The sequence below is a fragment of the Sciurus vulgaris genome (genome assembly GCF_902686455.1).
Source record: "Sciurus vulgaris genome assembly, chromosome: 16".
Taxonomy (NCBI): domain Eukaryota; kingdom Metazoa; phylum Chordata; class Mammalia; order Rodentia; family Sciuridae; genus Sciurus; species Sciurus vulgaris.
The window spans coordinates 49,662,975-49,688,584 of NC_136477.1; the positions used below are offsets into that span (position 1 = coordinate 49,662,975).

Sequence of the window (25,610 nt, forward strand, 5' to 3'; positions counted from 1 at the left end):
ATCTGCAGGGTCTCTGGTCTGATTCCAAGGTCCTTAATCCATTTTGAGTTTAGTTTCGTGCATGATGAGAGATATGGGTTTAGTTTCATTCTGTTGCATATGGATTTCCAATTCTCCCAGCACCATTTGTTGAAGAGGCTATCTTTTCTCCATTGCATATTTTTGGCCCCTTTGTCTAGTATGAGAAAATTGTATTTATTTGGGTTTGTGTCCGTGTCCTCTATTCTGTACCATTGATCTACCTTTCTATTTTGGTACCAATACCATACTGTTTTTGTTACTATTGCTTTGTAGTAGAGTTGAAGTTCTGGTATTGCGATACCCCCTGTTTCACTCTTCCTGCTAAAGATTGCTTTAGCTATTCTGGGTTTCTTATTCTTCCAGATGAATTTCATAATTGCTTGCTCTATTTTTGTAAGGTACATCATTGGGATTTTATTTGGAATTGCATTGAATCTGTATAGCACTTTAGGTAGTATGGCCATTTTGACAATATTCTTCCTATCCAAGAACATGGGAGATCTTTCCATCTTCTAAAGTTTTCTTTAATTTCTTTCTTTAGTGTGCTGTAGTTCTCATTGTAGAGGTCTCTCACCTCTTTTGTGAGATTGATTCCCAAGTATTTTATTTTTTTCGAGGCTATTGTGAATGGGGTAGTTTTCCTAATTATTCTTTCCAAAGATTCATCACTTATGTATAAAAATGCATTAGATTTATGTGCATTGATCTTATATCCCGCTACTTTACTGAATTCACCTATGAGTTCTAAAAGTTTTCTGGTGAAATTTCCTGGTTCCTCTAAGTATATAATCATATCATCAGCAAATAGGGATAGTTTGAGTTCTTCTTTTCCTATTCATATCCCTTTAATTTCCTTGGTCTGTCTAATTGCTCTGGCTGGAGTTTCAAGGACGATATTGAATAGAAGTGGTGAAAGAGGGCATCCCTGCCTTGTTCCAGTTTTTAGGGGGAATGCTTTCAGTTTTTCATCATTTAGAATGATATTACCCATGGGCTTAGCATAGATGGCCTTTACAATGTTAAGGAATGATCTCACTACCCCAATTTTTTCTAGTGTTTTGAGCATGAAGGGGTGCTGTATTTTATCAAATGCTTTTTCTGCATCTATGGAAATAATCATGTGATTCTTGACTTTAAGTCTATTGATATGGTGAATGACATTTATTGATTTCTGGATGTTGAACCAACCTTGCATCCCTGGGATGAAACCCACTTGATCATGGTGCACTATCTTTTTAATATGTTTTTGTATGCGATTTGCTAAAATTTTGTTGAGAATTTTTGCGTCAATGTTCATTAAGGATATTGGTCTGAAATTTTCTTTCCTCGATGTATCTCTGTCTGGTTTAGGTATCAGGGTGATATTGGCTTCATAGAATGAGCTTGGGAGGGTTCCCTCCTCTTCTATTTTATGGAATACTTTGAGAAGTATTGGAATGAGCTCTTCTTTAAAGATTTTGTAGAACTCGGCTGAGAACATATGTGGTCCCGGACTTTTCTTTGTTGGTAGGCTTTTGATGACCTCTTCTATTTCATTACTTGAAATTGGTCTATTTAAATTGTGTATGGGAGAGCCCTTCTGCACAGAAGCAGCGCGGCCAGATCTGGCCTGCCCCGATGCCAGCTTCGGCCCGCCCGCAGGTTGCTTCAGAGACCAGCACAGGGCGCCAGGGACTCCCCCAAGCAGCCCAGCCCCCTCCGGTGGGAAGCGCCTCTCTAGGCTCGCTTCCCGGGGCAGACCGCCCAGTGAGAGCTTCTCATCGCAGAGCCAGCCACAAGTCCCCAAGCTAGTGGAGACATCCGATACACAAGCGGCTTCTTGGACCAGGGCTGGGCAGGCAGAGACCTCTCCAGGCAGCATTGTCCCCCTCCAGCTGCAGGCTTTTTCCACGGGGCGATCCAAGATGGCGGACTAGAGGGTGACTGCATCTCCAGTTGCCCCAGAACCCAGGATTCAAGAAGGGGAGGCATTGAGAGTCTTGGACTAAATTAGAACCATGGGGTGAGTCTCCCCCACCCAGCGAAGCTCAGCTGGGCGGCAGGCCCGGATTTGAGTGGCTTATTAGAGTGGGACAGGGCAGATAGCTTCTCCCCCAAGCAGCTCGGTGCAGTCTGGTGGTGGGCTCCGCCCACAGGGACAGATCCTCCAGCCTCTCGAACAGGCCCCCCAGTGAGAGCCCTTCTGCACAGAAGCAGCGCGGCCAGCTCCGGCCCACCCCGGCCAGCTCCGGCCCCCCCTGCTGCCAGCTCCAGCCCGCCCGCAGGTTGCTTCAGTGACCAGCACAGGGCGCCAGGGACTTCCCCAAGCAGCCCAGCCCCCCTCCGGTGGGAAGCACCTCTCTAGGCTAGCTTCTCGGGGCAAATCGCACAGTGAGAGCCTGTCTACACAGAGCCAGCCACAAGTCCCCAAGCCAGTGGAGACCTCCGACCTACATCCAGCCTCTGGAACCAGGGCTGTGCAACAAGAGACCTCTCCAGGTCTCTCTCCCTGGAACCAGTAGCAGGCTAGGAGCAGGGTTCTTCGGAAACACTGCATTATCAAATTAATCCAAAACTTCTGGCTACTGAAGGCTGGTAGGTGATACACTGGAAATCTACAGGGTCACTATAAGCCAATAGAGGAAATCTACAATATCACAGAGTCCCATTGACATCTGACCAATATGAGAAAACAAGGGAAGAAAATGTCCCAAACAAACCTAGATACTATATCAATAAAACCCAATGACAGCACAGCAGAAGAAATGTCCGAAAGGGAGTTCAGAATGTACATAATTAAAAAAATCAGGGAAGCAAACGAGGAGATGAAAGAACAAATGCAGGCATTAAATGAACGCACTAATCAACAGTTAAAAGAGCAAATAACGGAAGCAAAAGAGCATTTCAATAAAGAGTTAGAGATACTGAAAAAAAAACCAAACGGAAATCCTTGAAATGAAGGAAACAATAAACCAAGTTAAAAACGCCATAGAAAGCATAAACAATAGGATAGATCACCTGGAAGACAGAACCTCAGATATTGAAGACAAAATATTTAATCTTGAAAACAAGGTTGAACGAACAGAGAAGATGGTAATAAATCATGAACAGAATCTACGAGAATTATGGGATATCATGAAGAGGCCAAATTTAAGAATAATTTGGATTGAGGAAGGCTTAGAGAAACAAACCAAAGGAATGAACAATCTATTCGATGAAATAATATCAGAAAATGTCCCAAATCTCAAGAATGAAATGGAAAACCAAGTACAAGAGGCTTATAGGACTCCAAATATGCAAAATTACAACAGACCTACACCAAGGCACATTATTATGAAAATACCTAACATTCAAAATAAAGACAGAATTTTAAAGGCCGCGAGAGAAAAGAATCAGATTACATTCAGGGGGAAACCAATAAGAATATCAGCAGATTTTTCAGTCCAGAATCTAAAAGCTAGAAGGGCCTAGAACTACATTTACCAAGCCCTGAAAGAAAATGGATGCCAACCAAGAATTTTATACCCAGCAAAACTTACTTTCAGATTTGACGATGAAATAAAATCCTTCCACGATAAACAAAAGCTAAAGGAATTTCCTAAAGGAAAGCTGGCATTACAGAACATTCTCAGCAAAATATTCCATGAGGAAGAGATGAAAAACAACGATGTAAATCAGCAATGGGAGGAACTATCCTAAAGGAATAGCCAAATAAAGGAGAAACCAAATCATGTCAAAAACCAAAAATGAGTCCAATGACTAGGAATACAAATCATATCACAATAATAACTGTGGAATGTTAATGGCCTGAACTCATCAATCAAAAGACATAGACTGGCAGATTGGATTAAAAAGAAAAATCCAACAATATGCTGCCTGCAAGAGACCCATCTCATAGAAAGAGATACCCATAGACTAAAGGTGAAAGGATGGGAAAAAACATACCATGCACACGGACACAGCAAAAAAGCTGGAGTATCCATCCTCATTTCAGATAATGTGGACTTTAAGCCAAAACTAGTCAGAAGGGATAAAGAAAGATATTACATACTGCTTAAGGGAAGCATAAATCAGCAAGACATAACAATCATAAATATCTATGCCCCGAACATTGGCTCATCCATGTACATCAAACAAATCCTTCTCAATTCCAGAAATCAAATAGACCACAACACAATAATACTAGGTGATTTTAACACACCTCTCTCAATGCTGGATAGATCGTCCAAACAAAAATTGAATAAAGAAACCATAGATCTCAATAACACAATCAACAATTTATATTTAACCGACTTATATAGAATATACCATCCAACAAAGAACGAATACACTTTCTTCTCAGCAGCACATGGATCCTTCTCTAAAATAGACCATGTTTTATGCCACAAAGCTACTGTTAGCAAATACAAGAAGATAGAGATACTACCTTGTACTCTATCAGATCATAATGGACTGAAATTAGAAATAAATGACAGAATAAAAAACAGAAACTTCTCCAATACTTGGAGATTAAATAATACACTATTATACGATGAATGGATAACAGAAGACATCAGGAGGGAAATTAAAAAATTCTTAGAAGTAAATGAGAACAAAGACACATCATATCAAAATCTCTGGGACACTATGAAAGCAGTAGTGAGAGGAAGATTTATTTCATGGGGCGCATTCAACAAAAGAAGTAGAAATCAACAAATAAACCACTTAACACTACAGCTCAAAGCCCTAGAAAAAGAAGAGCAGACCAACACCAAAAGTAGTAGAAGACAGGAAATAGTTAAAGTCAGAGCCAAAATCAACGAAATTGAAACAAAAGAAACAATCGGAAAAATTAACAAAATAAATAGTTGGTTCTTTGAAACAATAAACAAAATTGATAAACCCTTAGCCACGCTAACAAAGAGAAAAAGGGAGAAAACTCAAATTACTAAAATTCGGAATGAACAAGGAAATACCACAACAGACATGAGTGAAATACAAAACATAATTAGAAGCTATTTTGAAAATCTATACTCCAACAAAACAGAAAACCTCGAAGATATCACCAAGTTTCTAGAGACATATGAATTACCTAAACTGAATGAGGAAGACATACACAACTTAAATAAATCAATTTCAAGCAATGAAATAGAAGAGGTCATCAAAAGCCTACCAACAAAGAAAAGTCCGGGACCACATGGGTTCTCAGCCGAGTTCTACAAAACCTTTACAGAAGAGCTCATTCCAATACTTCTCAAAGTATTCCATAAAATAGAAGAGGAGGGAACCCTCCCAAACTCGTTCTATGAAGCCAATATCACCCTGATACCTAAACCAGACAGAGATACATCGAGGAAAGAAAATTTCAGACCAATATCCTTAATGAACATTGACGCAAAAATTCTCAACAAAATTTTAGCAAATCGCATACAAAAATATATTAAAAAGATAGTGCACCACGATCAAGTGGGTTTTATCCCAGGGATGCAAGGTTGGTTCAACATCCGGAAATCAATAAATGTCATTCACCGTATCAACAGACTAAAAGTTAAGAATCACATGATTATTTCAATAGATGCAGAAAAAATATTCGATAAAATACAGCATCCCTTCATGCTCAAAACACTAGAAAAAATTGGGGTAGTGGGATCATTCCTTAACATTGTGAAGGCCATCTATGCTAAGCCCATGGCTAATATCATTCTAAATGATGAAAAACTGAAAGCATTCCCCCTAAAAACTGGAACAAGGCAGGGATGCCCTCTTTCACCACTTCTATTCAACATTGTTCTTGAGACTCTGGCCAGAGCAATTAGACAAACCAAAGAAATTAAAGGGATACGAATTGGAAAAGAGGAACTCAAACTATCCCTGTTCGCTGATGACATGATTATATATTTAGAGGAACCTGGAAATTCCACCAGAAAACTCTTAGAACTCATAATGAATTCAGTAAAGTAGCAGATTACAAGATCAATGCTCATAAATCCCATGCATTTTTATATATAAGTGATGAATCTTCAGAAAGAGAAATTAGGAAAACTACCCCATTCACAATAGCATCAAAAAAAGTAAAATACTTGGGAATCAATCTCACAAAAGACATGAAAGACCTCTACAATGAGAACTACAGAACACTAAAGAAAGAAAATATAGAAAACCTTAGAAGATGGAAAGATCTCCCATGTTAATGGATAGGAAGAATTAATATTGTCAAAATGGCCATATTACCAAAAGTGCTATATAGATTCAATGCAATTCCAATTAAAATCTCAATGATGTACCTTACAGAAATAGAGCAAGCAATTATGAAATTCATCTGGAAGAATAAGAAACCCAGAATAGCTAAAGCAATCCTCAGTAGAAATGCGAAGCAGGGGTATCACAATACCAGATGTTCAACTCAATTACAAAGCAATAGTAACAAAAACGGCATGGTATTGGTACCAAAATAGACAGGTAGATCAATGGTACAGAATAGAGGACACGGACACAAATCCAAATAAATACAATTTTCTCATACTAGACAAAGGTGCCAAAAGTATGCAATGGAGAAAAGATAGCCTCTTCAACAAATGGTGCTGGGAAAACTGGAAAACCATATGCAACAGAATGAAATTACACCCCTATCTCTCACCCTGCACAAAACTCAACTCACAATGGATCAAGGACCTCAGAATCAGACTAGAGACCCTGCATCTTATAGAAGAAAAAGTAGGCCCAAACCTTCAACTTGTTGGCTTAGGAGCAGACTTCCTTAACAGGACTCCCATCCACAAGAAATAAAAGCAAGAATCAACAACTGGGATAGATTCAAACTAAAAAGCTTTCTCTCAGCAAAGGAAACTATCAGTAATGTGAAGAAAGAGCCTACAGAGTGGGAGAATATCTTTCCCTATCATACTTCAGATACAGCGCTAATATCCCGAATCTATAAAGAACTCAAAAAAATCTACACCAAGAATACAAATAATCCAGTCAACAAATGGGCTAAGGAAATGAACAGACACTTCACAGAAGAAGATGTGCAAGCAATCATCAGATACATGAAAAAATGTTCAACATGTCTAGTAATAAGAGAAATGCCAATTAAAACTACCCTAAGATTTCATCTCACCCCAATTAGAATGGCGATTATCAAGAACATAAGCAACAATAGGTGTTGGCGAGGATGTGGGAAAAAAGGTACACTCATGCATTGCTGGTGGGGTTGCAAACTAGTGCAGCCACTCTGGAAAGCAGTGTGGAGATTCCTCAGAAAGCTTGGAATGGAACCACCATTTGACCCAGCTATCCCACTCTTGGCCTATACCCAAAGGACTTAAAATCAGCATACTACAGAGATACAGCCACATCAATGTTCATAGCTGCTCAATTTACTATAGCCAGATTGTGGAACCAACCCAGATGCCCTTCAGTTGATGAATGGATAAAGAAACTGTGGCATATATATACAATGGAATATTACTCCGCCATGAGGAATGACAAAATTATGGCATTCGCAGGCAAATGGATGAAATTGGAGGATATCATGCTAAGTGAGATAAGCCAATCTCAAAATCTAAAGGACGAATGATCTCGCTGATAAGCGGATGAGGACATACAGGGGGCGGGGTAGGCGGGTTAGTGTTAGGGTTAGGGTTAGGTTTAGGGTTTGGGATAAGGAGGGTGGTAAGAATGAGGAAGAAAGGACTGTATAGAGGGAAAAGAGGGGTGGGAGGGGAGGGGGGAAGGGAAAAAAATAACAAATCAAACAACATTGCCCTATGTAAATTTATGATTTTTAATTAAAATTTTAAAAAAAATTGTGTATGTCCTCCTTGTTTAGTTTAGGCAATTTATATGTCTCTAGAAACCTGTTGATGTCTTCGAAATTTTCTATTTTGTTGGAGTATAGATTTTCAAAATAGCTTCTAATTATATTTTGTATTTCAATCATATCTGTTGTGATATTTCCTTGTTCATTCCAAATTTTAGTGATTTGGGTTTTCTCTCGTCTTCTCTTTGTTAGTGTGGCTAAAGGTTTATCAATTTTGTTTATTTTTTCAAAGAACCAACTATTTATTTTGTCAATTTTTTGTATTGTTTCTTTTGTTTCAATTTTGTTGATTTCAGCTCTGAGTTTAACTATTTCCTGTCTTCTAGTACTTTTGGTGCTGGTCTGTTCTTCTTTTTCTAGGGCTTTGAGCTGTAGTGTTAGGTCTTTTATTTGTTGAATTTTACTTCTTTTATTAAATGCGCTCCATGAAATAAATTTTCCTCTAAGTACTGCTTTCATAGTGTCCCCGAGATTTTAATATGATGTTTCTTGGTTCTCATTTACGTCTAAGAATTTTTTAATTTCCTTCCTAATATCTTTTGTTATCCATTCATCATATAATAGCATATTGTTTAATCTCCAGGTGTTGGAGTAGTTTCTGTTTTTTTACTCTTTATTTCTAACTTCAATCCATTATGATCTGATACAATACAAGGTAGTGTCTCTATCTTCCTGTATTTGCTATCAAGCTTTGTGGCATAATATATGATCTATTTTAGAGAAGGATCCATGTGCTGCTGAGAAGAAAGTATATTCACTCTTGGTTGGATGGTATACTCTATAAATGTCTGTTAAGTAAATTATTGATTGTGTTATTGAGATCTATGGTTTCTTTGTTCAATTTTTGTTTGGAAGATCTGTCCAGTGGTGAGAGAGGCGTGTTAAAATCACCTAGTATTATCATGTTATTCTACTGAGTTTTTAATTTGGTTTATCATTTCTTTCATTTCAAGTATTTCTGTTTTTTTTTTTTTTTTTTTAACTCTCTCTTTATTGAAGTGTTCTTTTGCTTTCTGAATTTGCTCTTTTAACTGTTTACTGGAATGTTCATGCATTGCCTGCATTTGCTGTCTTATCTCCTCTTTTGCTTCACGGATCATTTTAATCATGTATATTCTAAACTCTTTTTCTGTCATTTCTGCTGCCATGCTGTCACTGGATTCTATCACAAAAGTATCTTGGTTTATTAGGGACACTTTCTTCCCCTGTTTTTTCATATTGTTTCTACATATTCCCCTCTAGCAGTGAAGATCAGATATACCGAAGTTCCCCCCTTGCAGGCTTATTATGACCCTGCAGTTTTCTACTACCTCTCCTTTGAAGGGGAGATCAATACCAGTAACTCCCAATACAGAGAAAATGCAGCCCTGAACCAAACAGCCCCTATAAAGACTTTAATATTATTGTAATGAACAGGATCAGTTCGATTACTACTTACAGTATTTCTAGTTGTGAACAAGAGGATGGGGAAGGGTGTAGGATGTAAGTGGGTAAATAGAGGTACCTGTCAAAGGGCCTCCAGTCTCCTGTAGGTGTCTCAGGAAGGGAGCTGCCCTTCCACTGATGATGTCCACACCCTCAGGAATAAATCAAAATGTCTGCACCAGCCTCCAAAGAAGCTGGGGAGCCCCTGCGAGGGTGTGCTGAGTCAGCACGGAGCCAGGTGGAGTGTCCCTCAGCAGTGGGGTTGGGAGGCAGGCCAGCTCAGCTTCCGGCCTCAGTCCTTGGTGAAGGGGCAGGCAGCCTCAGCGCTGGTGTCTGACCTTGGTGTGGGGTGTGGGCGGGCTCATCACCAGTGTCCAGCCTTGCGGAGGGGTGGGGGGGGGGCTCAGCAATGGCATCCGACCTGGGTGTCCATGGTTCCTATTTCTGTAAATAATCACATTAATGTTTTTCATATCAATTATATTGTGATAATAGTCTAGATATAGTGGGTTAAATTAAATATATTATTAAAATTAACCTCACCTCTTTCTTTTTACTTTATTAATGGGACTATTAGGAAATTTAAAGTTACATACATGGCTTATGTCTTATTTACTTTAGACACATGGTCTTAAATCTTGTTCCTGTGAGAGTAGGTGTGATTATGTAGGAGTTCTAGCCAATCCACATGTCTCAAACACTACTCATGTCACCAAGGAAAATTCACTCTTCATATCAGTTATATTAACTGACTGGTTTTCATTAAATACAGTGAATATGGAGGTGTTTGGTAGCTGACTCTAGAATGTTAACTTTCCATTAAAGTCTTTCATAAACCAATTGACTACCCTAGAGAATTTATTCCCAGTTGGTCAATACACCCATTCTCCTCCCTGCCACCTATCCAGATACCCCTCCACATTGACCTATATATCATACAGTGGTTGCTGAAGTATTTTAAAGTAATTGTCAGATAGTGTAATGCTCTGGTATATGTTAGAGCACAAAACCTTTTCTGGTTCTCTACCCTTCCTGAGTGCTGTTGATCAGCAACATTTATTGCATTCCTGCAGTATATGAATCACTAGATTAGAGACTTGGATAGCAGAATAGTATAGTAATAATAGCAAAAAATTATTGAATGTTTGTAAGTGCCAGGTGCTGTGCTAAGGACATTACATATGTTATTTAATTATCAAAATAACTACATGAAGGAAATATTGTATTATCCTTATTATGTATGTAAGCACCAAAGTTATGTTCTCAACATTTGTAAGGTTTATAGATGAGCCCATTGCTCTTACCATGAACTGGCAGAACATGTATTTTCAGTGTCGAGGTTATTTATAACAGAGCAGTCATCTTGAGCCGTTGTCTATCCAATGAACTCTAATTGAGTAGTCTTAATAGGTTACCTCTTTAGTTTCTCTCTCTCCTCCTCATGGTCTTGATTTTTAACCCCCGTGCCAACTTCCAAGTTCTCCTCTCCTTTTTTCCTTTTAGCTCCATCCTTGGTTTTCTTTCATTTTTTCCCCCTTCTTTGAGTTTGGGATGAAAAGAGGGGAAGTAGATTTTGAGGCCCTACATGTAATAAAAGAGGAGGGAGTACAATAGCCCTGTTTCTTCTAAGGTCATGGTGATCTCTAAGAAAACCAGACATTTCTAATTTTAAGGTGCCCACCTCTTAGCAAATCCAGGGGAAAGTGGTTTAACACATCATACTGTAAATCTGACCCATATTGGAGATTGGTAGAGGGAGGTTCTGCTTCTAGAAGTCACTCAAGGGTACAGCTGTATAGAGGTTCTGGCATCTTATAACACCCTCTGGAAACTGTAGCCTCTGAGATCTCTAAGGAAGAGAAGAGTGCCAGGGTGGCACTGATAGGAAGTGATGTGCCTCACTTTTGTAAACATTTTATGATTATGAAACACTAGACCTCATCATCTGACAAGGGGACGGGAATCCATGTTTTCTCTCTGTTCAGGAAAGAAAAGAGTTGAATGAGAGATCTAGTGGCTACTACCACAGCAAATTTGGGGATATAGGTTCTTTATAGTGTTTGTGTCTTTGGAGGGCTATGTATGTTATTCATACTTTCAACTTTCAAACTGTCTCCCTATTTGAATGATTGCAAGTTGAATCAAACTCAAGTACACCCTTAACCCAAGTCTGCTATTGGGAAAAACAAACAAATGAAACTTTGAATGTGAAATAAAACTACATTGGGAGCTTTTGTGAGTGTTCTAGTTTCATTTTCTTTTAAAGTTGTTCTTTGTGAATAAACATTCAGTTCCTGAAGTCTTGTCAAGTAAGTAGCATATAATCTGTAAAAATTTTCAAGTGGCCTCTTTTGCTCCATCAAGTGTTTTTCTTTCAAGTGTTGTTGTCCTTTTAAGATTGAAATGAACCATTTGATTTTTAAAAATTATTTATGACACTTCAAGTAGCACTCAGTGTTTTGTCACAACGTTGAAACTGTTTCTGAAGGCCCACGTAAAATATGGCAGAAAGGTTGGAAGCCTTTTGTAGCATAAGTTTGGAAACATAGCTCACCATTGGAACTGGTTATAATTCCTGGGTGCTGACATGAAGATTGATAATGCTTAACTCTGATTTTAGCGATATTTGCCAATTTCATTGCTGTGGTCCTTTTCTTTCAAGTTATTACCTGGTACTGAAGTGATAACAAATGTTTTGATTTATTCTGCCAGATAAAAGGTTAAAGTTTTGTATGTTACATGCTCTTAAGCATGCATGAATGTGTGTGCATGCACACATAAATATACAACTGGATCAAAAGCAAATAACTCTCCTATAATGGAAAGATGGTCGTGGTTTTAACATTGGTGACTAGTTCCCTTTGGTTAAATCATATGTAAAAATTGGGAAATCAACCTTAAGGATCTTTGTGTACTGACTCTATCATACAGTTCTAATTTTCTTTCCTTTTTTGGGGAAATGATAGTACTCTTTGCCAAGTATTATTATTGAGTCAACTGCCAAAGTTTGAGAGAGTGTCAAAGGCCTTTAAAATTATTTAGTGTTGAGTGAAGAGTCAGAGAAAGGCATTCCATATTCCCAAACATTTTAACTTTTATGTCTCTACCCAATGTTGGAATATAATGTGGACCCAGAGGCTTTTCTGATTCTTTTTAAAGTGATGTACATTGTTGAATGAAGTCAGGATGTTAGTGAGGGGAACTTCAATCTCACTCATTGATACCCAGTTTGGAACAGAACTTTCTGATTTTTTAATAGTATTCTTTCTTGCCTGATCTTCTCTGTCTTTAGACTTCTACGCATCAGAAGTTCTGTGTGCCTGCTTGTGGTTTAGCACCATCTGGAAGTTCAAATTTGACTTTAGAAATGATGTAATACTTGCTTACTGCAAACCGGGCTAATATTGGTTGAGATTTGGATGCAGTTCAGGTAAAAAATAAAATAAAAAAGGACCGTCAAGTTCTTTATCTTGATTCTAGGAGACTGCGTAAAGCTCTAAAGATAGAGTGAAGGTGATTGAAGGGCATGATCCAAATTCCTTTGAAGTTAAGTACATGCTTTCTAGCACGTGGAAAATCAACTCCCACACAGAAGACCTCAGCTGGCACTGACTCCCTCCTGTCATATTGAATTTGGGTGTTTTGCTTAGTCTGTTGATCACAACCATCCTTGCTCTCTGTTTTATTCCAGGAGAAATGTTCTCACGGCTAGGGTTGCTTTTCATCTCTTCTTGCCCAGGAAGATGCAGCAGAGCCCTGATAGATCACACATGGAGAGAAGGTGCTACAAATGTTAAGTGTATTATTCATCATTAAAGAGTATCTTTTTCTAAATTCTCTCCAGCACCACTCACTACCTTCCATATTGTAATTTATTTGCATCACAGGTTTCTTTTAGGTCCAGCTTTGATAACTAGAATGTGGAGCTGATAGGGCCACAGTCATTTTTTTTTTCTCTCTGTATCTCACTGAATAGTCCTGTTGCAAATATGATGGTAACCATTTCTAACTACTGCTGTAATCTGAAGTACTCAGCATGTTCTGCCAATTTTCAAGGATCTCACCAAATGCCCGTGCTTTATGCGTAAGCTAAGTACACATTTTGTTATCAGATATGATGAAACCCAAAGAGAAATAGTGGTGTTATTCCAGGTTGGTAGATTTAAATAACTTCAGCAACTTCCTCCTCCTCTTCCTCCTCTTCTTCTTCTTCTTCCTATTCCTCCTCTGCTTTCTCCTCCTCCTCTTCCTCCTCCTCCTCCTCTTCCTCTTCTCACCCCCACCATGCTACTGGGAGTTTGGGGCTCAGGAATGCTGTATCACTGAGCTATATCCTCAGTCTTTTTTTACTTCTTTGTTTTGAGACAACAAAGTTATAGAGTCTGACCTCAAACTTGTAATCCTTCTGCCTTTACCTCCTGAGTTGCTGGTATTATAGATGTGCACCACTAAGGCTGAAGAGGAAGATAACTTTAAACAAAGATAAACCACTTTAGAATTAAGATGCTTAAGCTTTGGTGTACCTGGCATAGATTTTCATTTAAGAAAGGGAAGATTCCCAGGAAATGACTATCTCCTCCACCTTCCCAGCCCCTGTATATATATATGGCCATTATGTAAGAAGAGATATAGCTATCTGATATTTGAACAATCTGTGGTTTTCAGGCTCTCTGATCACTGAGTGTCCACCCACTCTCATTGTGCGATCAGTACTATTATGCCCTGTGGGCTCCAAACACCTGTCATCACCCCTTCTGCATGAGGGCTTTCCAAATTCATCCTCTTTTCTGGGCCAAAACTGGAATAACTATTCACTCACCTCCATGTCAACTTTGACCTTTAGAAATAAAACTTTGGCACCCTTTTCCTGGAAAGGGTAAACAAAGGAGATTGTATCCCAGTAACTTTATCTTTAACATCATCTTCTTTTGCTGATACAGTCTACCAAAGACTGATTCCTTCCTTTAACATCATAAAACATTAGGCACATAGAACCTGTCTCTCCTACCCTTTTTTGTTTTACAGAGGAACAAGCCCTGGCTGGAGGCTAAGTTGGGGAGACTTGTTTGTCCTGATCCTCACAGCTAGATAGAAGCAAACCTGAGCCCAAGGCCTCAGTGTTCTTTTCTGATTGTTCAAGTTGCTTTTTGCCTCTGTGTCCTCTTCGTGTTTTTACATATCTATTTCTTTTGGCTTATTATAGTATTCTTGCAATCTTTAAAAAAATTTTTCTTTCCATCTAAATTTTACTTGACTATAACATAAAGAACCAAAATTTCAACAAAAATTTTCATGAGATGCAGCAGTCCTCTGCTTCCCATTGTCCTATTTCTTCTTCCCCCAAACAATCCCTTCTGATTATTTTTGTCTGGTTATTTTGACTTCTCAACTTAGTGGCTATTTATGTTGCTACTCTCTAGTGATTTTTCTGGTATGGAAGATGAGAATTACACCTTTCATCACTCTAGTACCCCATTGCCTATGTGAACCCTATTGTCCCCTTTTTCTCTCAGAAGGGTTATATGATAATTTGGTTGCCAGACTTGTTTTGTTGTTGTTATTTTGATCTCTCTTGTTCTTGAAAGAGATTGTTGTAAGATGTTTGTTAATCCTTAGTTGTATACTCATGTATTTTTCAACCTTATAGAAATATGAATTATTAAACTGTACAGTTCAGTGAGTTTTGATAAATCTGTACACCATTTATTTACTCTCCTAATCAATTTAGAGAACAAAAACATTCAGTTTTGACCTTCTGTAGTCAGTCCTTCTATTCTCCCACCATGGGCAACCATGTAGTCATTTCTGTCACCTACATTATTTGACCTATTTTAGAATTTCATAAAAATGGAAATAGAATCATGTAACATGTCTTCTGGATTCTTTCCACTCAATCTGCTTTTGAGACTTACCATTTATATTGCATTTTTCTGTAGTTTATTCCTTTGTACTGCTAGATACTATTTCAGATAAATATACTATAGTTGTTTATCTTTTCATTTGATGGTGGAGATTTGGGTTTTTCCATTGTGACCCATTGTAAATAATTCTGCTGTGAACATTTCTATAAATATCATTTTGTAGTCATCCTTCGGACTCATGATCTAATTTAATTTTGGTTTATTTGGTTTAATATGGTGCATTCCTTTCTCACACCAAGGGAATTAACCACAAAGTATTTCATATATCCCTTCCCAAACTGACCATAACAGATCACTGGGGAGATAACTCTTAGAACCCATGGATGATTCTAACCTGATCTTCTGTTCTTTACATATGATCACATTAAGTTGTCTTTAATGATTCAGAGAAAATAAATCATGGTGCTTATCTTGGTCCATTTGAGATGTTTTAGTAAAATATCTGAATAAGGTATCTTACAGACAATAGAAATATATTCCTTACAGTTCCATAGACTGGGAAATCCATGCTCATTGTGCCAGCAGATGCAGTGCCTGGCAAAGGCTCCGTATATGCAGTGCCTTCTCACTATGTCTTCACATGTTGGCAGGGACTAATGGGCCCTCTTGGGTATGTTCTTTGAAGGTGCTAATCCCACCCATGAGGACTCTGCCCCCATGTTCTAATCATCCCCCAAAGTCCCACATCTTAATATCATTGTATGGCAATTTCATTTCAACATAAGATTTTTGGAACGTCACAAACATTCAGATGATAGCAATGGCATCTGCTGAAATGGCAACATAGTAATTTTGGCACAAGTTTCTAGTTTTTTTTGTTTTTGTTTTTTTTTTAAATCCAGTTAAAACTGGGTGTGGTGGTACACACCTATAATCCCAGTGACTTGGGAGGCTATGGCAGGAGGATTGAAAGTTCAAAGCCAGCCTCAGCAACTCAGTGAGGCCCTGAGCAACTTAGTGAGAACTTACTTATCTCAAAAATAAATAAATAAAAATGGGCTGGGGATGTGGCTCAGTAGCTAAGTACCCCTGCTTTCAATCCCTGGTACTCCCCCCAAAAAAGAAAAGAATCCAATAAAAAAACAAATGTCTTGGAATTAGTATATTAGATATGATTATTCAGTTGACAACAATTTCCTCCGAAGTCTCATAGTCTGTTGACAATAATTAAAGAGAATAAACCTTCACATAAAGTGTCATAGTTGCCTTTTAAAACTAGAACAATGGGCATTTGCAAACATAGAGACAGATATAATGTTGTAAATCAATATGGTAGAATTTAAAAAGGCTATAGGAGATTAATGTTAAAATGGTCTTTTAATGACTCACATACTCTTTGTATTGTCTTGTTTTTTCTACTACCGAGTGATTTTTTTTCTGTAATCTAGAATCTGAATAGTCTAGAAATAAAACTTTCTTTGCACATACTGTTCAGAATCTGAAATATAAAAATAAGGTTTATGTTTTATCTTTTTGTTAGTGAAAACCAGGAATTGGAATATTCTAATTTTTGTACTTAGGTAGAAATAAGAATTTTTTAAGTATTTGGAAAGCAGTTTTTCATATAACTGGAGAATGGGTGTTTAGTTTCTACATCATTTTATTCCTCTGGCAGCACTAACTTCCTCTTGGCAATACGTATTTCTCTAATTTAGGAGTGTTTCTTTATGTGTCAGTCTTGTTCTTCCAGATGCTCATAATGTTCTCCTGTATTTGGAGGATGCTCCAAATTCTGAGGATGTTTTGTCCTCATTGGGCTCTCAGACATGGAATATTAATGTGCTTTATCTCCCAGCCTAAGTGAATATATTATTTCCTGAAATCAGGGAAGCAAACATGGAGTTACTACTGTTTCATAAAGTCTTATTTCATAGAAACCTTACATTTAAAAAAAAATACTATTAATATATACGTAAAACAGGACTTTAAGGTATACCACAGGCTGATATAATATATAGAATCGAAGTGCCTGTGAGCAGTAGGTTGATCACACTGTGCTCAGGAGGCACATGCTACCATCCCCACTGCTAGAGCAGCCCTGATGGTTATTGAGCCTCTTTGTAAAACCAAAACCTTCTTTTTCCTGATTTCAGGTAGATGCATTGAGATTACGACTGGAAGAAAAAGAATCTTTTCTTAATAAAAAAACAAAACAATTGCAGGATCTCACTGAAGAGAAGGGAACACTTGCTGGAGAGATTCGTGACATGAAAGACATGTTAGAAGTAAAGGAAAGAAAAATTAATGTTCTTCAGAAAAAGGTAAGTAGCTGACATAAACCTTTCAAGTTGGAAATTGGTATCATGCATCTTTTGTCATTTTAGAGAAATTTTGAGCAGATGGAAAATAAATTATCTTTAAAATTTTAGATTAGGAAGTATAAACTTTTTAGTTCCTGGCATTTTACTTACTGGTAGTTGTATCATATAATTTTTAGCTTGGCCTGATGAATTTTTTTATTTGATACTCTAAAACTTAAATGGAGGTTTTTTTTTTCATTTATTAGTTTAAACATAGAGGTAATTTTATAAATTTTGATGTAAACAGAATAGTAGGACTTGGGTGCTTTTAAGTGGTAGAGCTTCTTAGCAGGTGTGAGGTCATGTATTCCACACTCAGCCCTGGATAAAAAAGTATCCAGTGAGCTGATTTTTCATTTTTCCTTCCTGAGAGTTGAACAATGTATTTTGTGAGTCTTTAGTGCATTTTATAATTATATAATCTTCTGTAGGTTATATCCTGATGTCTGAGTTCATTCCTGCTCTTATAGCAAAATATATAAGATGAGGCAATTTATAAAAAAACAAATTTATTTTCTCAAAGTTCTGAAGGAAAGTCCAAGATCAAGGTAGAGGTAGGTTCAGTGTCCAATGAGGGTTTTCTCTCTTTCCAACATACTGCCTTGTTGTGGCATCCTCCAGAGGGCATATATGCCATACTCTCACATGATGAGATGGTTCCCTCTAGCCCATGTATAAGGTTGCTAATCTCATTTATGTGATCTCTGGTCTCATGACCAAAGCACTTTCTATGGACTCCACCTCTTAATATTTTCACATTGGTCATTAAGTCACATTCAGACCATAGCAACTGCCAAATCCATATAGATTATCTGGAGAGAAGAGTTATGTTTTACACACAATAGTCATTTTGTATCAGTAGAGAGAATGTTTAAGTCCCAACCACAGTGACCCAACAAGAAAGATGCTGAACCTCATTAGGACCCTTCTCTTCCTTCATTCAGTGGCTCCTTTTCTCCGTTATAGGAGTCCTTGATTTTGCGATAGCACTGTGATTTTCTTTTTTAAAAAAACAATTAGTTGTAGATGGACACAATACCTTTATCTATCTATCTATCTATCTATCTATCTATCTATCTATCTATCTATCTATCTATCTATCTATCTATCTACTTATTTATTTATCGTGCTGAGGATTGGACCCAGTGCCTCACGCTTGCTAGGTAAGTGCTGTACTACTGAGCTAGAACCCCCGACTGGCAGTGTGGTTTCCTTTTGGATAATTCCCATTTGCTGACGTGTACAGTTTAGGGGGAATCTATAGAATGCCTTGCCTTCCTCTAGGAAAAGGGTCAGCAAGGAGAGAAACCAATTTCTGCTCTTTTATGAAAGATAAAAAGGGTTAGAAAGATGTAGAGCACTCAGATTAATAGGCAATCATTGTGGAAATCAGTGGTGGGCCAGGATGTATTATCTTATGCAGGCATGTTGCTAGGCACTGTGCTGTAGCTGCATTACCACCATCCTCTTGGTGTCACTTGTCTTCATCATCTCTCACCTAGCTCACATTGAAAGTATTCTAGCTTCTTTTCCTTCACCTATCCTTGTATTTCTTAGTCTGTTCTCAACATAGAAGCTTACTCTCTGGTCAAAACTCTCCAGTCACAACCAGCTACAAAATTTGTGGGACCCAGTACAAATGAATGTTTCGTGGTGCTGACAATCAAACCCAGGGCCTCACATATGCTAGGCAAGCACTCTGCCACTGTACTATACTCTCAGCTCATGGCTCAGTACAAATGTGGAGGGTCTTGTTCAAAAAATCAAGAGTTTCAGGATGGTAATAGCAGAACATTAAACCATATGTGGAACCAATGTTGAAGTGCTATTGTACAAGTTCCAAGTCCATGAAGCTGTCCCAATTCCTGGGGCTTCCATTTTCACTCAGAGATAACAGTGGAAGTCCTTACAAGGGTGCGTGGTTTCCTGCATGATCAAGCTCCTGACCTCCTGTCATGCTGCTCTCCCCTTTACTCATGTCACATTGGTCTCTACTGCCTTTGTGCTCTTCTGAGGAGACATCAGACATGCTTTCTTATGGCTTTTGACGTTTGCTATACTCTCTGTGGGGACACTCACCCTGGACTTGCTCTGCCCTGTGTGGTGGCTAAGGTCTAAAGCTCTTGAGATGTGCTGTAGGTGTGAAAAACCCATACCAGAGTTTGAAGACTTATTTTGAAAACCGTATCTTTATATTATATAATGAAATATAAATATTTTGGACATAGAGGTGAGCTAAAATGTAATTTTAAAATTAATATCACCTCTTCCTTTTTAGATTTTTAATGTGATTATAAGAAATATCAAAATTACCTGTGTGGCTTCCATTATGTTTCTACTGAACAGAACTGCTCCAAGTATTCACACGACTCATGCCTTTCCTCCTTTTGGGTCTCTGTTCAAATGGTACTTTGTTATAGACCTTTGCCCTTTGTTATAGACATAAAATAGCATTATTGCATTCTTACCTGTGTGTTCCTTTGTGCAATTTTATTTTTACTGCCAATTTGACTCAAGGATTGAGCTAATCAATGATGACCATAACAGTTGGTACTTGTTTGTTTCTGTGGAGATGTTGGGATGAGATTATTAATGAATTCCTAGTATCTAAACCCCTACCTGTCCACACTTCTGCCTTTTCATGAATTCTCTGGGCTTTTCAAATATAAAGAGACACCAGGTCTCCTCTCAGTTGCATTTCTGTTCTTTTTTCTTTTTTTAATACAAGAGAGATTATTTTATTTTTTTAAAGCCATCCATTTTGTGGTAATTTTGTGGTAAGACACATTTGGTACTGAGAGTAGGGTACCATTATTTTTGTATTCATTGGACACAAATGGGGTACAACTTTTGTTTCTCTGTACACGAAGTAGAGTCACACCGTTTGTGTAATCATACATGTTCATAGGGTAATGTTGTTTGCCTCATTCTACTATTTTTCCTTCCCCTGACCCTCTCCCCCGCCTCATTTTCCTCTATACTATCCATCCTTCCTCCATTCTTGCCTCCCCCACGCCTGTTATGTATCATGTTATGTATCATTATCTACTTATCAGAGAAATCATTTGGCCTTTGGTTTTTGGGATTGACTTATCTCACTTAGCATGATATTCTCCAGCTGCATCCATTTACCTACAAATGCCTAATTTTATTCTTCTTCATGGCTGAGTAATATTTCATTGTGTACATATACCACAGTTTCTTTATCCATTCATCAATTGAAGGGCATCTGGGTTGTTTCTTTTTTTTTTTCATTTTAATTTTTTTATTTCAAATCATAAATTTACATAGGGCAATGTTGTTTGATTCATTCTGTTATTTTTTCCCTTCCTCCCCACCCCTCCCACCTCTCTTTTCCTTCTATACAGTCCTTCCTTCCTCCATTCTTACCACCCTCCTTATCCCTAACCCTAAACCTAACTCTAACCCTAACGCTAACCCCTCCTACCCCACATTATATGTCCTCATCCGCTTATCAGCAAGATCATTCGTCTTTTAGATTTTTGAGATTGGCTTATCTCACTTAGCATGATATCCTCCAATTTCATCCATATGCCTGCAAATGCCATAATTTTATCATTCTTCATGGCAGAGTAATATTCCATTATATATATATGCCACAGTTTCTTTATCCCTTCATCACCTGAAGGGCATCTAGGATGGTTCCACAATCTGGCTATGGTGAATTGAGCAGCTATGAGCATTGATGTGGCTGTATCTCTGTAGTATGCTGATTTTAAGTCCTTTGGGTATAGGCCAAGGAGTGGGATAGCTGGGTCAAATGGTGGTTCCATTCCAAGCTTTCTGAGGAATCTCCATACTGCTTTCCAGAGTGGCTGCACTAATTTGCAACCCCACCAGCAATGTATGGTGTACCTTTTTCCCCACATCCTCATCAACACCTATTGTTGCATGTATTCTTGATAGTAGACATTCTAATTGGGATGAGATTAAATCTTAGGGTGGTTTTGATTTGCATTTCTCTTGTTACTAGAGATGCTAAACATTTTTTCATGTATCTGTTGATTGCTTATAGATCTTCTTCTGTGAAGTGTCTGTTCATTTCCTTAGCCCATTTATTGATTGGGTTATTTGTATTCTTGGTGTAAAGTTTTTTGAGTTCTTATAGATTCTAGAGATTATTGCTCTATCTGAAGAATGTGTGGCAAAGATTTTCTCCCACTCTGTAGGCGCTCTTTTCACATTATTGATTGTTTTATTTGCTGAGAAAAAGTTTTTAGTTTGAATCTATCCCAATTATTGATTCCTGCTTTTATTTTTTGTGCTTTGGGATTCATGTTAAGGAAGTCTTGTCCTAAGCCGACATGATGAAGATTTGGACCTAGTTTTTCTTCTATTAGGTGCAGGGTCTCTGGTCTAATTCTGAGGTCCTTGATCCATTTTCGAGTTGAGTTTTGTGCAGGGTGAGAGATAGGGGTTTATTGTTCCAGTTTTTAGGGAGAATGCTTTTAGTTTTTCTCCATTTAGAATGATGTTAGCTGTATGCTTAGCATACTATCCCTAGTTTTTTTAGTGTTTTGAGTATGAAGGGTGCTGTATATTATTAAATGATTTTTCTGCATCTATTTAAATAATCATATGATTCTTAACTTTAAATCTTTTGATGTGGTGAATTACATTTATTGATTCCAGATGTTGAACCAACCTTGCATCCCTGGAATGAAACCTACTTGATCATGATGCACTATCTTGATCATGATGCACTATCTTGATCATGATGCACTATGTTTTGTATGTGATTTGATAAATTTTGTTAAGAATTTTTCCATCTATGTTCATTAGGGATATTGGTCTGAAGTTTTCTTTCCTTGATATGTCTTTGTATGGTTTTGGTATCAGTGTGGTATTAGCTTTATAAAAAGAGTTTGGAAGGGTTCCCTCCTTTTCTATTTCACGGAACACTTTGACGAGTATTGAAATGAGTTCTTCTTTGAAGGTCTTTTAGAACTTGACCGAGAATTCATCTGGTCCTGGGATTTTCTTGGTTGGTAGGTTTTTGATGACTTCTTCTATATCATTGCTTAAAATCGATCTATTTAAATTTTGTATGTCCTCCAGATTCAGTTTGGATGGATCATATGTCTCTAGAAACTTGTCGATATCTTAAAAATTTTCTATTTTGTTGGAATATAGATTTTCAAATAGCTTGTAATGTTTTTCATAATTCAAAAGTGTCTGTCATGATATTTCCTTTTTCATGATGAATTTTAGTAATCTGAGTTTTCTCTCTCCTCTTTGTTAGTGTGGCTAAGGGTTTATCAATTTTGTTTATTTTTTCAAATAACCAACTTTTTGTTTTGTCAATTTTTTGAATTGTTTCTTTTGTTTCAATTTCATTGATTTCTGTTCTGATTTTAATTATTTCCTGTCTTATACTACTTTTGGTGTTGATCTGTTCTTCTTTTTCTAGTGCTTTGAGCTGTAATGTTAGATCATTTATTTGTTGACTTTTTCTCCTTTTATTGAATGCACTCCATGCAATGAATTTTCCTCTTAGTACTGCTTTCATAGTGTCCCAGAGATTTTGATATGTTGTATCTTTGTTCTTGTTTACCTCTAAGAATTTTTTTATTTCCCCCCTCATGACTTCTGTTATCCATGCATCATTCAGTAGCATATTATTTAATCTTTAGGTGTTGTAGTAGTTTCTGATTTTTATTTTATCATTGATTTCTAATTTAATTCCACTATGCTCTGATCAAATACATGGTAGTATCTCTTTTTTTTTGTTTTGTATTTGGTAAGAGTAGCTTTGTGGCATAACATGTGGTCTATTTTAGAGAAGGATTCATGTGCTACTGAGAAGAAAGTGTATTCACTTATTCATGGATTGAATATTCTGTATATGTCTGTTAAGTCTAAGTTATTGATTGTGTTATTGAGTTCTATGTTTTCTTTGTTCAGTTTTTGTTTGGAACATCTGTCCAATGGTGAGAGAAGTGTGTTAAAGTCATCTGGTATTATTGTGTTGTGGTCTGTTTGGTTCCTGGAATTGAGAAGGATTTGTTTAACATACATGAATACACCATTGTTTGGGGCATAAATTTTTATGATTGATATGTCTTGCTGATTTATGCTTCCCTTAGCAGTATGAAATGTCCTTCCTTATCACTTTTGACTAACTTTGGCTTGAAGTCCACTTTATCTAAGATGAGGATGGAAACCCCTGCCTTTTTCTGAGTTCATGTGTGTGGTAGGTTTTTCCCATTCTTTCACCTTTAGTCTGTGGGTATCTTTTTCTATGAGATGAGTCTCTTGAAGGCAGCATATTGTTGGACTTTTTTTTTTTAATCCAATCTTCCAGTCTGTGTCTATTGATTGATGAGTTTAGGCCATTAACATTCAGGGTTATTATTGAGCTATAACTTGTATTCATGGTCATTTTGGCTTATTTTTGGTTTTTAACTTGACTTGGTTTCTCCTTTAATTGGCCATTCCTTTAAGGTAGTTCCTCCCTTTGCTGACTTACATTGTTGTTTTTCATTTCTTTCTCATGGAATATTTTGCTGAGAATGTTCTATAGTGCAGGCTTTCTATTTGTAAATTCTTTTAACTTTTGTTTATCATGGAAGGATTTTATTTCATTGTCAAATCCAAAGGTAAGTTTTGCTGGGTATAAGTTTCTTGGTTGGCATCCATTTTCTTTCAGAGCTTGAAATATGTTGTTCCAGGTCCTTCTTACTTTTAGGGTCTGGGCTGAGAAATCTGCTGATATCCATATTGGTTTCCCCCTATATGTAATCTGATGCTCTTCTCTGGCAGCCTTAAAAATCCTATCTTTATTTTGTATGTGAGATATTTTCATTATAATGTGTCTTGGTGTGGATCTGTTGTAATTTTGTGCACCTGGTGTTCTTTAATTCTTGGAGGTTCCGTTTATAACCTCTTAACATCTCCTCAGTTTGTTCAACTTTATTTTCAAGATTAAATATTTTGTCTTCACTGTCTGATATCCTGTCTTCCTTGAGATCTATTCTGTTGGTGATGATTTCTATTGAGTTTTTAATTTGGTTTATTGTTTCTTTCATTTCAAGTATTTCTGTTTCTGTTTTTTTTTTTTTTTTTTTTTCCAGAATCTCTATCTCTTTATTGAAGTGTTCTTCTGCTTCCTGCATTTGTTCTTTTAACTGTTTACTGGAATGGTCATGCATTGCCTACATTTGCTCTCTTATCTTGTCTTTTGTTTCACAGATCATTTTAATTATGCATATTCTAAACTCTTTTTCTGTCATTTCTGCTGCCATGCTGTCACTGGATTCTATCACAATAGCATCTTGGTTTGTTAGGGACACTTTCTTCCCCTGTTTTTTCATATTGTTTCTATATATTCCCCTCTAGCAGTGAAGATCAGATATACTGAAGTTCCCCCCTTGCAGGCTTATTATGACCCTGCAGTTTTCCACTACCTTTCCTTTGAAGGCGAGATCAATACCAGTAACTCCCAATACAGAGAAAATGCAGCCCTGAACCAGACAGCCCTTATAAAGACTTTAACATTATTTTAATGAACAGGATCAGTTCGATTACTACTTACAGTATTTCTAGTTGTGAACAAGAGGATGGGGAAGGGTGTAGGATGTAAGTGGGTAAATAGAGGTACCTGTTAAAGGGCCTCCAGTCTCCTGTAGGTGTCTCAGGAAGGGAACCGCCCTTCTACTGATGATGGCCACGCCCTCAGGAATAAATCAAAATGTCTGCGCCAGCCTCCCAAGAAGCTGGGGAGCCCCTATGAGGGTGTGTCGGGTCAGCAATGCTGTCATTGGGTTTTATTGATATAGCATCTAGGTTTGTATGGGACACTTTCTTCCCTTGTTTTCTCATGTCATTCATGTATCTTCCCCTCTAGCAATGTGACTGAGGTATTGCAGTTTACCCCCATGGACTTATAGTGTGCCTGCAGGTTTCCCAACACCTCACCTTGAAGTGAGAGATCAATATTTGCAGCACTCAATACAAACTATATGTATCCTTAACCCAAATAGTCCCTATTAAGATATTTACCATATTGTCTTAATAAACAGAGATGATGAGTTCAATTGTTATTTACAGCATAACCAGGTTTGCAATAAGGACCACAATTTCTATGGTAAACAAAGAGAATGGGGAGGGGTGTAGGATATAATATCAATGAGATAAGAAATGAGT

The 25,610-nt window shown here is 37.5% G+C and overlaps 1 protein-coding gene across 9 annotated transcripts in view; it reads left to right on the top strand.

The window, feature by feature from the left end:
* Positions 1–25,610, top strand: part of ERC2 (ELKS/RAB6-interacting/CAST family member 2) — a 1,069,021-nt gene that overhangs the window by 471,997 nt on the left and 571,414 nt on the right. For all 9 annotated transcript variants that reach the window (XM_079116398.1, XM_079116395.1, XM_079116399.1 and 6 more), the window contains one exon: positions 17,238–17,405. In XM_079116398.1, the coding sequence (XP_078972524.1) occupies positions 17,238–17,405 (168 nt within the window). The remainder of the gene's footprint in view (positions 1–17,237; positions 17,406–25,610) is intronic.